Below are 15,717 nucleotides of genomic sequence, written 5' to 3'. Positions count from 1 at the left end.
ACAACTTCACGTTGATGGCATTTTTCTGTACTTCCATATAAAAGGACACCGAAGTCAATCACTTCCTTATTATTCTGGTTTGGAAAAGACAGTTATTGCTTGCATAGGCACTACGTTCAGACTTGAGCCCTTTCCTAGCTCTGTTGACCATGCCGGCTGGGGGCAGAGGGTGACCACTCACAATCCTGTCCTTCCTGCTGAGACATGCACATCAGTGCTCCAGGGAAGCGGGGAACAAATCGTCATGGGAAGGAGGCTTCCTAACCAGAGTCTCTGGCTGTGCTCCTCCTCCTCCTCCTCCTTCTTTGCAGATGTTGCTCAACATTTGCAGCGAGCCTCAGGGTCTGGAGGGACTTCTCTCAGGAAGCGAGCTCCAGACTCTACTGATTGCCACGACCTGTCTTCGGGAGCACAGCTGCTGCTTCTGGAAAGAGCCCACCTTCTGTGTGCTGAGGGCCATCTCCAAGGCCCAGAACCTCGGTGTCATCCAGTACCTGCAGGGTATGTCCCAGGAGACCAGGTGTGGGGACTGGACCATCCAAGGGTTTCCCTTGAACTCTTGGAGTGAAGGCTGAGAGCCTATTTCCTACAACAAGACCTTGGGATGCTCTTGCAGCATCAGTATAGATTTCTGGGACCAAAGAAGAGATGAATGGCCAGCTTCCGCCCAGTAGATGATCCTGCATTGCTTATCTCTGTTTATGAAAATGCTTTTATTGTTCATTCTTATGCTCCATTGGAGGTGGGAAGCAAGGGGGATTCATTGACTGTGCACATACCAGCAAAAAGACACTGCGCTGGGCCCTTTTGTCCATGATCACATTTGTTTCTTTGAGATAGATATTAATGGCAGTTTGCAGTGGAGAAAATGGAAATTAAGAGTGGTAGAAGAATTTGCCAAGGCTACCCAGCTAGTGAAGAAGAGAATCAGTTTTCAAATCTGGAGATGCCTGATTACAGCACCTTAGTTTCCGCTCTGAGAAGCACGTGTAGGAGTTAAGGCCACAGACTCTGAACCAGCCAGCCAGGTGTGGACTCTAGCTCTGCCCCTGGAGCTGGGGGACCTCAGGCACTTAACCACCTGGGTTCCTCGGTCCTCTCGTCTGTAAAATGGGGGCAGTAATTCCGCTGATCTTGTTGGGTTGTTGCGATTCTTCAGTGAGTGGTCATATTTAAAGTGTTTAGACAGCACCTGGCATGTAGGGATGCCCCATATGTGTCAGCGTCTTGTCTTCATTACCTGGGTTATATCAAAGGCAAGATGCTGAAGGAGCAATTCCATTAGCAGTGCCGGGGTCTCTCTTAGCATCCTTAGCCCCGCAAGGACCCAGATAATACTGGGAAGCATGGAGACCACCACGGCTCACAGAATCTCAGGACAAGGTTTTGGCTTTACCTCAGCTGCTGGCCCAGCATGGGGGACAGAAGGAACTCCGCAAGGCCAGCGCCGAGGACACTCTGTGGAGGGCTCAGTCCAGCTCAGCTCCCCCTCACTGTGTAACCGGTTCTCAGCTTTGCCAGCTGAGCACAGCAGTCATCTCAGGAGCATAGCAGTCCCTCCCTTATGCTAACCCCAAGGTATGGGGTCTTTCGAGGAGAGGTGGGGTCTGAACCTGCCCCTAGGATCTGCTGGTCCTCAAACACCTGTCCTGCCTGCCATCTGTCTTCTTCTTGAGACCTCCTGTAACGGAGGCATCCACTGGCAAGAGCTGGGAAAGCCTAGCCAGCTCATCCTCTTACTGTGACTGATCCCCAGGACAAAATGCTGGCCCTAGTTTGGGGATTCAAAGCTCACAGTGAGGTCAGGGCCTGGCGTCAACCCCAGGGCTGAGCTGTGCCTGCGCCGCAATAGCCAGGCCCCAGCGCTCCCCGCCAGGCTGGTGTCCTGGGGCTGAGGAGGGGCTGCGTGTATTGGTCCTGGTGGTCTCTCGCTGCGTCTCTCTCTGCTGCCCAAGACAGCTACTCGAAAAGACAAGTTCTACCTATGTGTGGAACCTGCCACCCAGAGCACTATGCCCAGGACCTCCTTAGGGGAATGGGTGGTTTCTGTGGGCTTATGGGGTGAGGAGAGGATGGGGAGGTAAGAACTGGCCAGGCGGTACCTTGTGGGGTGTCCCGTGGGTGCACAGACTCCAGGGTGCTTGAGTCCTTGTGGCTGGGAGGCCAAGCTTGTGTTATTGCAGTTCTCACAGGTACTTCTCCATACCCACTGGAGTGGCTTTCCTGCACTCAGAAGAGGCTTCTCCCAGTGAGAGACCCCTAAAAGTAGGGATCCACCCAAATGCAAATGTGATAGCCTCTCTCTTCTGACCAAACCTTCCCCTGGCTTCCCACCGCTCTGGAGCAGCCAGCAAGTTCCATGGCTGGGCTCCACATGGGTGGGTGCTGCCTTCCTCCCCTTCCCTGTGGCCCACATCCCTGTGCTCTGATCCCCTGGCTTCCTTGGTACCTGAAACACACCGTCTTTCACCCCCCACCTCCTCGGGTCCTCGGATTTATGCATCCTCCCCTGCACCTTCCAGCAAGCTCATTTCCACTCAGCTCCAACGTTGCTTCCTTAAGTCTTCCACGATGCTCAGGTCCTGGGTCTTGCATCTCATTACCTAACTCACGGGACTGTCCCACATGCAGGGAATTAGGGACAGAGGGCTAAGGGGCTGCCTTCCTCTCCTGTGTCACCAACTGGGCCTATAGAGTAGAGCTCCCAGGATGGCACTTCCATGGGGGAGCCTTCTTCTTGATCCGAGAGCCAGAAGATAACGTACTGGATTAATTCTCGTTCACATCTTCACATGCAATTTAAGTGGAGGGGAGAGGAGGAGAAGATGACCGTGGTGGAAGAGCTCCTGCTTCTGAGCTCAGCAGGGCTATGCTTCCCTCTGCAGCCACAGACTGCATCAGGCTGGCACTGCAGAACCTGTCCAGGCTCGCTGACACGCTCCCTGCTCCGGAGGTGAGTGAGGCTGTGAGCCTCGTCCTGGGCTTCGTGAAGGACTCCTACCCTGTCTCCTCGGCTCTGCTGCTGGAGTTTGAGAACGCGGAGGGCTACCCTCTGCTACTCAAGGTGTTACTTCGGTAAGTAGCTGGGCTTGGTGGGGGGAGAAACGGGGCCACCAAACCTCAGTCCTTGGATCATTTGGGGTGCTTTGGAGGAAGAGAGATATTGATGCTTCTCAGCACATCTTCTGTGATACAAATCTCCGTAGGGCGTGGCCAGAGAGACCTCTTACTGCAGTAGTAATTCAATGTGCAGGTGGGTGTGGGGATGACTTCCTTGGGGAATCAGTGGGTGACAGAAATGTAGTTTTACCAAGTCCACATGGTGGCACATGCCACCTGCTGGCCTGCTGGCCTGCCCTTCACCTGTCAGAACCCACATGTCTGTGCTGGAGGCTTCCTGGGCCTGCTGTGAGCTGCCCAGCTTATGTGCTTGAAGCACTGGGTGAGTCTGGGAATCCACAATCCCAGGAGCAGCTCTCTACCAGTGACTGGCAGGAGCTGAGGGGTAGTACCCAGCAAGTTGCCCCTGGGGTGGGACAGCCCTACGCTGCCTCCTGAGTTCCCCAGAGGATCAACTCCAGTTGCCCAGCAAGGCACTTGCTTTGGTGATTCTTTCGTACCTTCTCCATCTCACATCACCTCCCCCATCAGTATGTTCTGGGATCAGCTCCTAATGAACTACTTTTCTCTCAGACCCTTGAGCTGTGGGAAACCCAAGCCAGGACACAGCTCAGCTGGGCCTGGATGAATTTTCTCCACTCTGATTTGCCTTCTCATCTGCAGGCTGGGTCCAGGATTAGAGCAAGAGATGGAAACCAAAGAAATTCTTTGACAGGCCAAATCTTCCACTGATCTTGGGGAGGCTGCTCAGGGCAAGGCCCCTGGGCTTTGCTTGGTGAATATGAGAAGCCCTTCTCCCCAGGGTGTGGATCACTACAGGGCTTCACAGATTTCACTGCAGCATCAGGCTCCGTGTCTAGAGGGGGTAACTTGTGTGAGGCAGCTGAAGTCCCTCAGTCCACAGGGTCTCCAAAAGAATGTGATTGAATGACAATACCCTGAGGGCTTTCCTCCAAAGGGATGCTAAGAATAAATGTCCCTCAGGGTACATCACGTTTTACATTAGTCTGGACTGTGACCAGCTGGCTATTGCCACCATGGAGGTCCATGTCACAGCATTTCCTGAACATTTCTTTGGTTCAATGGGTGGTCAGTTTTCCCAGACTCCTTGTGCAAGGCAGGAGGGGAAATGAGCCTGTTTAGGGCACATCCAGGAGGACTCTTTCAGCTCATGGCCTTCCTGTCTGCCTAAGAGGAGACGCACTGTAGGTACTTTTACTCTGGATACGGCGGAGCTGGAGTTAAGATGTGAGAGGCCCTAGTCCACAGGAAGAGCAAGGCAGCAGCCCTCCTGCCCAGAACTAAAATACAGAAACCATGCTCAACCTTAAAACAAGCACAAGAGAGCCTAATACAGGTCGACTCATTCCCACGCTGTCTGATTTGTTGCTCTTTTGAAATATTAAATTTCTCATTTTGGAGATGCCCTAAGCACATGTCTTTTGGGGCCTAGCCACTGTAGCTGTGCACAGGTTCCTGAATTCCTATTGAACTTCTTTAGATCTAAGGCTGACATTTGCAGACTGAGTGGTGTTTATTCAGGACACTGCTTTCCCGTGGTGCTGAACTATCCCTGGGTGAAGGCCTTTGGGGTCCTCCCCAGCACCGCAGATCTTCATGTCCTCTGTGTCCCGTGAAGGGCACTGTGCACAAATGTGCCCACTCCGGCCAAGAAGTACAGGGAGCTGGCTCATCTATCTCCACAGGTATGATGGGCTGATGCAGAGCGAGGCTGACCCCCACCTGGAGGAGCTCATTGGGCTGGTGGTGTGGCTGACGACCTGTGGGAGGTCAGAACTGAAGGTGTTTGACAGTGTCACGTACCCTCAGCTTGAAGGCTTCAAGTTCCATCATGAGGCTTCTGGTGGGTCCTTTTGTGTCTCTGGGTGACTGTCAGAGTTGGAGCTGTACCCTGACATGTCTACACAGATCTTCTCCTGGTTCCCTGTGCACCTATCAATGATGCAGTAGGGTCTGATTCAGTCATAGGTAATCTTCAGGGAGATTACCTATGGATCTCAAATCTCCCCTTTATAGATGTTTTCTCCAGATGTACAACCTCAGCTTTGCACAGTGAGGAAGTTTGTCTTGTGTGGGACCAAGGGGAAACATTGCTAAATAAAGGCAAAGACTCTCAAATAATGTAGGAGGCCTCTGATTCTACCCCCCACCTCTGGTGTGATTTACGCTATAGCATTTGCTTAAATAATGGGGACTGGTGGCCCAGAAACAGCCACCGAAGCTCAGAGTCAGTGGCTTCTCAGTATTTTGAGATACAGACTAAATGATAAATTCCATTGGCATGCATCGATGCTTTCTGTGCCCCAGGCTGAGTGCCAGTGTGAATGGGCCAAGTGTCTGCTCCCTAAAAATCCGCTGTAGAGACCATTAGGCAAAGTCTGCTGTATCAGGCACAGCTGTGACACTGGGTGGGTCAGTCAGGAAACTCTACACAGAGAGCCCACTGGAGGGAGTTTCTAAGGTTAAGTGTGGTTGTCCAGGCTGGAATGAAGGGGAAGAAGTTTAAAGGCAGAAAGCACAGCCTGGGGAAGAAACAGTGGCCTGGAACAGCCAGGTAGGTCTGGGAAAATGAGACATGCTGCAAAGCAGAGATCGAGGCTGCAAAGCTGCAGGGGCCAGTTAAAGAAGGGCCACAGGACAGGACTCCAACAGGTGCACAGGGACACAGATCAGGTTTAGGGCAGTACCTGTAGCAGAGAACAGTTCGTTCCAGAAACATCTCTGGCATCTGAGGCAAAGAAGGCTGGAGGCAGGGAGCTTTCTGAACAAGTGTCTCCTGGGTGAGAGAGGATGAGGCTTAACCTTCAAGCTGGAGAAAAAAGCAGGGGTGGATTAGGAAGGAATATTTATTTAACAGCTTGTCTAGAAATGAAACTGACTTTGCTTAGTAATCTTTGACATCATTTGATTTTTAATTTGTTGAGACCAATTCTCTCAGCCCAGCTCTGTTCAGTGGAAATGTAATGCAAGCCACATTATGTAATTTTAAATGTAATTTTAATTTTAAAGAAGAAGAAACAGGGTAAATTATTTTTGGTAATGCATTCTATTTAACTCAATATATCCCAAATAGTACCATCTCAATGTATGGTCAATATACGCAGTAACTGTTAATGAGATATTTTGCATTCTTCTCTCCATGCTGTCTCTTGGCAATCTGGTGTGTATTTGACACTCCCGGCACCCCTCAGTTCAGAGCAGCCACAGTTGGAGGGCTCAGTTAGCCACCTCATCTGGGACGATGCAGCTCCAGCCATCTTCCCATCCTGGGTGGCGGGCTTTTCTGTACTTTTGATAGATGCCCACAGGAGCTAGAAAGTAGAAACTTCAAAAGCATGTCCTAACGATCATACAAACATGTATTTCTAGACACAGGCAGGAGAAATGATTTTCAGGATTACTCTTGTTTTCATCTTCAGGGGTGACTGTTAAGAATCTTCAGGCCTTCCAGGTTCTGCAGAATGTTTTCCACAAAGCCAGCGATTCTGTCCTCTGCACACAAGTCCTGTTGGCCATCAGGACCATGTGGGACTGGAATGCTCGCAACTTCTTCCTGCTGGAGTGGACCCTGCAGCCCATCTCGCAGTTTGTGGAGCTTGTGCCCCTGAAGCCAGCCCTGGTGCAGGTGCACTTCTTCCAGCTGCTAGAGGCCCTGGTGTTTGAACTGCACTATGTGCCCCATGAGATCCTGTGGAAGGTGCAGCGTCTGATCAAGGAGAGTCCAGAGCCCTCCTGCACCCTTGTGGCCCTGCAGAGCATCCTCAGGATTGCTGGTGGGGACCCGCTCTTCACCGACATCTTTCGTGACTCAGGACTCCTGGGCTTGCTTCTGGCCCAGCTGCGGAAGCAGGCCAAGATCATGAGGAAGTCAGGTGTGCCCAGGAGCATCAGAAGGGATGGGCGAATGGTGTGGGGTCAGTGTTAGCCAGGCCTGGCCTATGTGTCAACCTGGCCATCATCCATGTAACAGACAAAGGGAGCATGCCCATATCACTGGGCTTTGTGAGGGTCAGAGAAGGTACCTGGGCTTCACATGGTTTCAAAAGAACAGGTATCTCCCTAGTCATCACACAAAGAGTTAAGAGGGTGAACTTTAAACAGGCTCTTGGGGCTAACTTAGGCCCCATGAATTCTCACCTTTTGGATATCACCTGCCCTAGACATTGGATATGTAGATGGGGAGATGGCAGGGGGCCAATGGGTCCTCAGTCACGCAAAGAGAATGGGAGCTCAGGAAGGCCTGGGCTTCAGGGCCCCTCTGGCATCTGCTGGGATATTGGTCACCTTGCTTACTCTGTGCCGACTGGTCCGATGTTCTTCCAATGGGGGAGGGGTCACAAAGGCCTTGCTGGACCGAGTCTTGGTCCCGCCTTTGTGAGCCCTGCGGGGCTATGGCTCCCTGGCAATGTCCCCTTGCCCCTACCTCAGCCCCTGCACACTGGGGTCTCAACCTCAGCAGCCTCTGTGCCCCCAGGGCTTCAGGGTCCCTGCTGTCCTCAAGGGGGTGCATAGTGGGCTCATTCACTTTCTCACCATGCCCCAGGCCACGTATCCTTCTGGGGCCACTCTATGTAGTGGTCTGCAACCCCCACATCCACTAGCTTTCACATAGGAGGGTGTGGGCTTTCACACAGGAGGCAGGGTGTGAAATCTCCTTTCCCAGTTCCTCTTGGCTTTTCCTCATCTGTCTGCACCTGGAAAATCAGGCTGGAGGAGTGATGCCAGGACACAGGAACCAGCCACTACCTCTCTCCACTTTCTCCTCCTTTCCTCCTTCTCCTGCTGCACGAGTTGGGAGTGGCTGGGCACCTTCTAGACTTTGGCTGCTTTTGGAATTCTGCTTCAGACTTAACACAAGGTCATCTGTGGTCTGGGTCTCTCTGAGGACAGAAGCTGAGGAAGAAGCTGAAAGAGAGAGTGGAACTCTCAGCCCTTGGAACCAGACAGCCCTTGGCTGGAATCCTGGCCATGTTACTCTGTGAGCCTGTTCCCTCCTCTGTAAAGGAAGGGTAATAACTCCATTATAAGGATGCTGTGGGAATTAAATGAGCAAAGGTCTGGAAAGGTCCCATTGCTGTGCCTGGCACATAGTAGGTGCTCAAGAAAGGTTAGTCACCTTGTCCCTAGAGTTTTGGTGCTGCTTAGAAGACTGAGATGGACACTCGGAGGAAGAGGAGCTCAGGCATCTTCTGGGGGCCATGCAGGACCCACGCCCTTCCCAGGAGTGTAAATAGCCTCAGGACTGCGGACGATGATCCTTTGTCATGAGCTTCTTTCCAGTGCTCAGTTACTTCCTGCCTTCAGTCTCACCGGGAGTGAAGTTAATAAATTGCCTCTCCTGCTTTCCTCGGTGTTTAACTGAGAAGTCTTTGCACAGTCTTTTGGTTTACTGTTTCTGTGTTATTTTAGCTGGGTATTGCTTTTCAACAGCGTAGCATCAAATTTGCTTTTAAATCCAATCTGAGATCTATGACCATTTCTAGGAGAATCTGAACTTTTTTTTTTTTTTTTGGTGGTTCGCCAACGTAGGGATCTGAACCCTTGACCTTCGTGTTACAAGGCTGTGCTGTAACCAGCTGAGATAACTGGCCAGCCCCTGATGTATCTAGTCTTACTTTGTGCTTTCTATTGTTAAATGTGTCTTGCTGCTTCTTACATGCCTTGTCTCCTGGCTCATAAACTCTTCTTTTACTCATTATTATTCATTCCCCCAATATGTACTGTGCTTCCTATTTGTGTCAGGCACTTTTTCAGCACTGGTGATTCAATGGTGAACATGGAGGCCTGGTTTTGGGCTCGTGGATCTAGTGGGGCCGTTTATTGACTCCAGAATCTCTGGAGCTTCTCTACAGCTCGGGCGTGAGCTGGCAGTCCTCTCTCCCTGGCATGAATGACAGACTATAAAAGTGGCCAAAGGAAAGTCAAGGAAGCAGGGCTCTGTGTATCATCTAGGGCATGCTTCTAGCCCCATTAGCATCCTCTGGGAAGTTTGTGAGAAATGAAAATTATAGGACCCCAGCCAAGACTTGCTGAGTCAGGAGCTCTGGGAGTGGGCCCAGCATGGGGATCTGGATTTTAACGATAAGCTCTGCAGGGGATTCTGATGTGTTCAAGTTGGAGAGCTCCTGCTGTAGGGGGTAGTTGGGTTATATTTTATGGGCTGGGATGCACACTCCCTTATATTGAAGGCATTGTATTCACATCTCCTTAAGAGGACAGAAAACTAATGGAATCAGAGATTTTGGATCATACCTTGTGTACTTAAAATTGTATCTGTGGCTGCTTATTAAATATGGCAGGAAACAAAGAGTCCACTCCTGGTGCTCAGGATCCAGAAAGAGAACTCACCTGCGTGATGCTGAGAACTGTTGTCACACTTCTGAAAGGCTCGGTTCGGAATGCAGGTAAGGATGGTACCCATTTTGCCTTGTCACTGCTTGGTAAAACCTTAACTATTTCCTGGTTATTGATGTCAGTGTTCGAAGGTTATATTCAAGGAATAGCTAATGTCCACTTGCTGGTTGACGCTCAGGGAACATCAATGATTGGTAGACACCTCAGTTGAGACTTTTCACTTCTGAGGTTGCTAAATAAGGTCGGTGAGCAAAGAGACTGTATTTAATCTAGTATTTTCTAAACTTATGAGACCACAGAGTCCCCTCTTCTCTTTTTAAGTACAAATCTATTAATATCCTGCAGTACCAACCATAGATGCTTTTTTTCCCCTTAGATCCAAAGAGTAAAATACAAGCAAAGAAAACTAGTCATTTTTAAGAATTTGATATGTTCCCAGCCCATGATGGACTTAGCAGCTGCATTTATCCCCCAATTTTTTATCTTCCTAAGATCATGTGGCTTCTAGGTTTTTGAGAAAAATATGTGCATAAAATATATATGCGTGTATTTATTAGAATATGAAGTAGATGCACCAACAAAGTTAGATCAGTGGGTTTGGTGATTTGGGCATCTTTATCTGAGGCCTTCGTAGTTTATACCAAATGTAAAATGTTCTTTCATGACAGCAGAGAGAAAGTATCTAACATTAGTCTGCAAAAGACTCCCTGGAGGAGCTGGTTAAAATGCATATTCCATGCTCACTCCCAGACACCTACTTTTAAACAGGCCTCCCAGAAGATTTCGAGATAGGGGGTACCTGTCCCGTAATTGGAGAAATTCTGCTTTCTGCAGTTGACCTGCTCAAATCCACATCAAGCCATTTGAAGGATCCAATTACTTCCTAGTTTTCATTCCACACGTATTACTCTAAATATCAATCCTGGGGAAGAAATGCGTAGGATTACTTTTTAAACAAATGTATCATTAACCAGATTAAAAAAAACTTCTCCCCCAATAAACTACCTAGGAATTAAATATGTTCTTAACTTAAATATTCTGGTTTGTTTTCTGTAAGAATTTTGCCTGAGAGGAGTGAGAGAATTGTTACTGGCTCTGGATTATGGAATTACAGGGAAATCAAGGGAGACACAGAGCTAGTTACAGTTTATATTACTTTGGTTTCTAAAAAAAAGGGTGTTTTTTTCTCTTTTTTTCCCACCAAGAGCACAATACGTTATTATTAAACATAGTCACCACCTTGTACAATAGATCTCTTGACTTCCTCCTCCTATCTTGAACTTATCTCCTATGGGGAGATATTGGTCAAAGAAATTTTTTTTTTTCAAAACTAGAATTCTCACTGGAGAAAAAAGCAATTTTTCTTTTTAACTCTCAGCCCCACAGTTTCTCTTTTCTTCTTCTTGTTTTAATAGTGGGTATGGCTTACAAAAAAACCTTACCAATGGGGGGAGAAAACCATAAAAATATGTCAAAATGAACTTTGAAAAGTTTAAGAAAAAGCTTTCCTTGTGATTGAAAGTAAGGTGCCAAGGCTTTAGCCCCATCCTGTCTGTCTGGTCCCCAGTTGTCCTGAAAGACCACGGCATGGTGCCCTTCATCAAGATCTTCCTGGACGATGAGTGCTACCGGGGGGCCTCGCTCAGCATCCTGGAGCAGCTGTCAGTCATCAGCGCTGAGGAGTACATGAGTATCATTGTGGGCGCTCTGTGCTCGTCCACTCAAGGGGAGCTGCAGCTGAAACTGGATCTCCTGAAGGTGATTTCGAGTGCTCCTCTGTGGTTGGCTTTTCCAGGGGTATGCACAGCGTGGTCCACACATGCTCATCTGTTTGTTCATGCAGTTGGCCACTGTTTTGGGCAAGTAGTATCTTGTATTAGGTAGCAGTAGGTGCTGTCACAAATAAATCCTACATCCTCAGTAGCCCGACACATTAGAAAGTTCTTTCTCAGGTACTGTGCAATCAATGATTGGGGTTGTCGTTCTGGGACAGCTGTCACTGGGCGTCTAACTAAATCAGCAGGCAAGGGAAGAGAGGCCATGGAGAACCGCACAAGGCACTCTCATTTGGGACTAGGGCTGGCATGTGTCTGTCCAGTTTTCTTTGGGTAGAACTTCGAGTAGGACTCACCTGGATACAAGGGGTGGCAGGAAATGTCCTCCCTGGCTAGGCAGCTACTTCCCAGCAGCGCCATAAGCTGTGGGAGTGGAGCCTGAATCCATGGGGGCCAAAGAGCTGTCTTGTTGACTTGACCGGCATTTATTGGGCATCTAATAATTACCAGACCTGATGCAGAGTGCCTAGGATGTACAGTTGTGTAAAATACAGCCCTTGCCATCTGGGAGCTCAGAGACTAGCACTGAAAATAAGTGAGCCATACTTCCATTGCAGAGTGGTAAATGCCTAGGTTAGACATTGAGCACAGACTGCCATGGTAATGTCGGAGGAAGGGTCTGGGGAGCCCAACATTTGGTCTCAACCCACCCAGTCCTCCTTCCAGGTTCTTGACTCCGCCACAGGAAAGAATTCAAGGGCAGAGTCACAGTAGAGGGAGAGAACAAGTTTAATAAAATAGATAAGAAATATAGGTTCCATGGAGAGAATGTGGCACAGCTCCAGACACTGAGCAGGGCCCACACCAAGTTTAACACAAGAGTAAGCTCAATACAGACATCAAGTCTTAACACAAAAGCAAGAAACACATACTTAAAAGTTCAGTACAGAGTGAAAGGGGGCTGAAGAGAAGAGCAGCTTCTTACTGAAAGTAAGTCTGATACAAAGTAAATTATACACACCTCTGCAAGTGAAGTGCAGGAAAGTGAGCAACCACCCTGCCCTCAGCTGGGATTCTGCTTTTATAGTTTTTCTATCTAGTGAATATTCAATTAAGGGGGTGGTTCCAGTTGTATGCACCAGAATGTTCTGTGCTCTCTATTGAGCTTGCCCAGGCACTAGATTTGCATAAGCCAGCCCCCTATTGTCCCATTTTCCCCTGTGTGGGTGCTAAGAATAGGTCTAACTGGCAACAGTAACTTTCCTCCAGGGGGGAGCTCAGGGGAGGGGGCCTGAGACCTCAGGGAGTGGCTGGAAACCCAGAGGCATGTCCTGAAACCTGAATCCAGGGAAACTGAGCACCTCCTGTATCAGTGGGAAGAGAGAAGTGGTGGAGACCGAGGCCGCCTTACCTTGTTGCAGAGGCCCACAGAGGGGATAACGCGCTGGCGGGGAGAGGGAGAAGAGGCTGCTGAAGGTGTGGAAATGGCGGGTACCAAGGGACAAGTGAGGCTGGGTTTGGTAACAGGGAGAAGTATATCTTTTTATAATATTACTAATAATCATAAAATTGTCTTAAAATAGTTAAGGGAATATAACAAATATCATCCCCATCATCCCTGCTGCTGGACAGCAGTCACAAACTTGTCACTGTCCCTTCTTTGCATTCCTCCCGTCTCTGTGGGTTTATGCCTCCCTTTCTCTTGCTTGGTGCGGCTTTAGAGAGCGTCAGGAGCACATGCGGTCACCCCGGGCGCTGCCATCTGGTGGGGACCGCAGCACCGTCCTGTCACACGCACTCATGCTCCTTAAAGTGCCGCCTGCTCCGCGGTATATTAAAGAATAACAGGAGGTTACTCTTACTTCCAAAATTAGGTAAAACATTGACCTAACTTACCTGGTTATAAATATCTCTGTACAAACATAGTTAACATGCAGAGACTGGTGTCGGTTCATTTCCTTACTTCATTTCTCTGCAGAGCTGACGTGGGACACTCATGTGAGTTGTTCCTGTCACGCAGCCTAAGCCTGCAGTGCTCAGTGTGGCCACAGCATCCTGAGTGGCCCATCCAAAGTGACATTAGGACCATGATTATCATGTGTGTCACAGATGACAAGAAAACAAACAGCGATTTTATTACAGGGCCAAAAAATGAGCGAAAGTGATTTATATGAAACAAAAAAATGAAAGTTAACTGTCTTTTGAAAGATGCTTGCATCCTGTGATTACATAGGGTAAGGGACTGAGAGGGATGTGTGAAGCAGAGAGATATCAAGAATTAATGGAAATTTAGAGCTGGGATGAACGCTGGACTCCTGTGGCCCAGTCTTCTCATGCTGCAGCAGAGAGGCATCCCAAGGCTTCACAACTAAGCTAAAATCGCACCACTGCTGAGTGGTAAAGCGCAGTTTGATCTGAGACCAGCAACTGCAAACCAAGTGGCGCTTGCACCCGCCACACTGTTCGCTGCGTTTCCCGCGTGTCTGTGTTCAGACCAAGGCAGTCAGGGCTTTGGTTTCCTAGGTAAATAATTGTTTCTGACATTTTCAGGTTGAAAGCCAACAGATCCACCTAGAAGAAAGTTTTGCATTTACTTTGGAGAGTGAAAGTACTTCTGTGTCCAATACAGAAAAGAGAGCTCTGCTCGGCTCCTGGGAAGTTCACCTCCTTTACTATGTAGCCCAGAGGCGTCTTACTGGAATGTCAGCCCCTGGATAATAGGACTGGATTTCTAGAATTAGCAGTGTGAAGCCATTATGGTGTTTTACAGATTTAATATCGTTCAGAATCACACTCACAAGAGAGCACATAAGGGATGAGCACTCGGTGAGCTTATTTAACAGTCCTAGCCTGCGCTCAGTGTGCCATCATTCCTGGCTGCCAAGTGTCTGCCCCGCAGTCAGGAGGCCTCAGGAGCTGCCACTGCTCTCCAAGGACCCGGGGCTCTTAACACATTGCTGCTCCAGTGGGCAGTGGGGAGGGGTGGCCCCGAGGGCCTATTCCAGACTCTTCCACCACTGAGTCACACGAGCAACTAGTGAACATTTGCTGGAATCTGCTGTGGGATTGACATTTGTTTCTAAATCATGTTGGGCACCCCTGGTAACCTTGGACAGAAAGAGGTAAAATGAGCTCTTTCTGGCTGGATCTCCCCTTTTAGAAGGTGAGAACTGACTGTCAGCAGCACTGTTTACAAAGTGGGTCCGAGGCAGGATGAAGGGAAAGGGCTGGAGCTGGGGACCTGGAAGTCCAGAGGCGGGTGGTGCACCGTCTCCCCGTAAAGGTGTGCCATCTCTGGCATGCATTCACGTCAGAGTGACATGTTTGTGTCCTTCCCTGAGGTGGGAATCTGCCAACCAATGGAGAAAAAACTCCCTCCAGAAACACCTGACTTAGGGCAGGTGTTTCCAAAATCCAGTGGCACTTCCATACCAACACCAAAGCACATGTGACTTCACTACCTAATTCTGGCAAATGATAACTGAATTAAAAAATAATGTAAGCAAATGAATTTCCTCTCCATGGCCTGTGGGACTGTGATTGGGTTATGCACGAATTCAGATTGATTTGCTAATATACATTTAGCTGTTCAACTCTGAGCTTAATTGCATTACTTCACTGGTCTTTCAGCATGACACATGGAAAATTATGAGGAATAACAAATAATAGAATGTGAAATAAATCCTGTTAGCCCTAATGTAGTTAGCACTTTGCAGCAGACATCCATTTTATAGATTCAAGCTGGAGGAATACTAACTCAGAGATGATGACATGCTAACTGAGTTAAGGAGGAGAAAATGTGCTTAACGCTGACCTTTCTTGAAATGTGTCAACCCTAGCCTGATTACTTTGACTTCAGCTGATTAAATTTACTGCCTTCCGCAGACTGGAAACCCTATGTGATGCATTATCATGTAAAGTTGAATGACAGTAATGGAGACCCTCCTCCTCGGCCCCCGGTTCCTGACAAATCGTTTCCCGAAGTAGCGAAGTATTTATTTTCCTTTATGATAGAAATGTTTCTCTTTAGTCGCTATGAAATTAAGCCTTTGTAATTGGATTTTGGACTCTTTACTTTATGACTCTGCAAATATGAAATTAACCCCATCCTAAGAGATAATAGAGCAGTCTACGTTCTAATGAGATTACCCCCATTTTAGATAATGACTCTGAATTTAATAAATCAAACAAAGCAACAATTAAGGACAGCTGCTGTTTCTTCTCCCCCTCCCACCAGGAGGGGAAGAAAATAAGCATACAGGAATTACAGGTGACAGACCCTCTGAGACGCAGATCGTAATGAGGACTATTACTGGGTTGCTTCTCTTTTTAAAATATCTGCGCTCAACACTCTTTGAATGATGGGATTCTTTTAAGTAATATCTGGCGTCAAATTGGACAATTGGAAGGTGGTTCCTTGAGGGAAGAGGGTGTTTTAGTGGTCATC

General features: G+C 48.5%; 1 protein-coding gene across 1 annotated transcript in view; it reads left to right on the top strand.

The window, feature by feature from the left end:
* WDFY4 (WDFY family member 4) overlaps nucleotides 1–15,717 on the top strand; it is a 265,260-nt gene that overhangs the window by 22,007 nt on the left and 227,536 nt on the right. Inside the window, exons 5-10 of the mRNA XM_063086948.1 lie at nucleotides 312–501; nucleotides 2,886–3,075; nucleotides 4,827–4,984; nucleotides 6,561–7,013; nucleotides 9,441–9,545; nucleotides 11,063–11,253. Of these exons, the coding sequence (XP_062943018.1) occupies nucleotides 312–501; nucleotides 2,886–3,075; nucleotides 4,827–4,984; nucleotides 6,561–7,013; nucleotides 9,441–9,545; nucleotides 11,063–11,253 (1,287 nt within the window). The remainder of the gene's footprint in view (nucleotides 1–311; nucleotides 502–2,885; nucleotides 3,076–4,826; nucleotides 4,985–6,560; nucleotides 7,014–9,440; nucleotides 9,546–11,062; nucleotides 11,254–15,717) is intronic.

This window comes from Cynocephalus volans, chromosome 2, assembly GCF_027409185.1.
Source record: "Cynocephalus volans isolate mCynVol1 chromosome 2, mCynVol1.pri, whole genome shotgun sequence".
NCBI classification, from domain to species: Eukaryota; Metazoa; Chordata; class Mammalia; order Dermoptera; family Cynocephalidae; genus Cynocephalus; species Cynocephalus volans.
The sequence above is the reverse complement of the archived record's forward strand: the minus strand, read 5'-3'. Positions and strand labels throughout refer to the sequence as shown.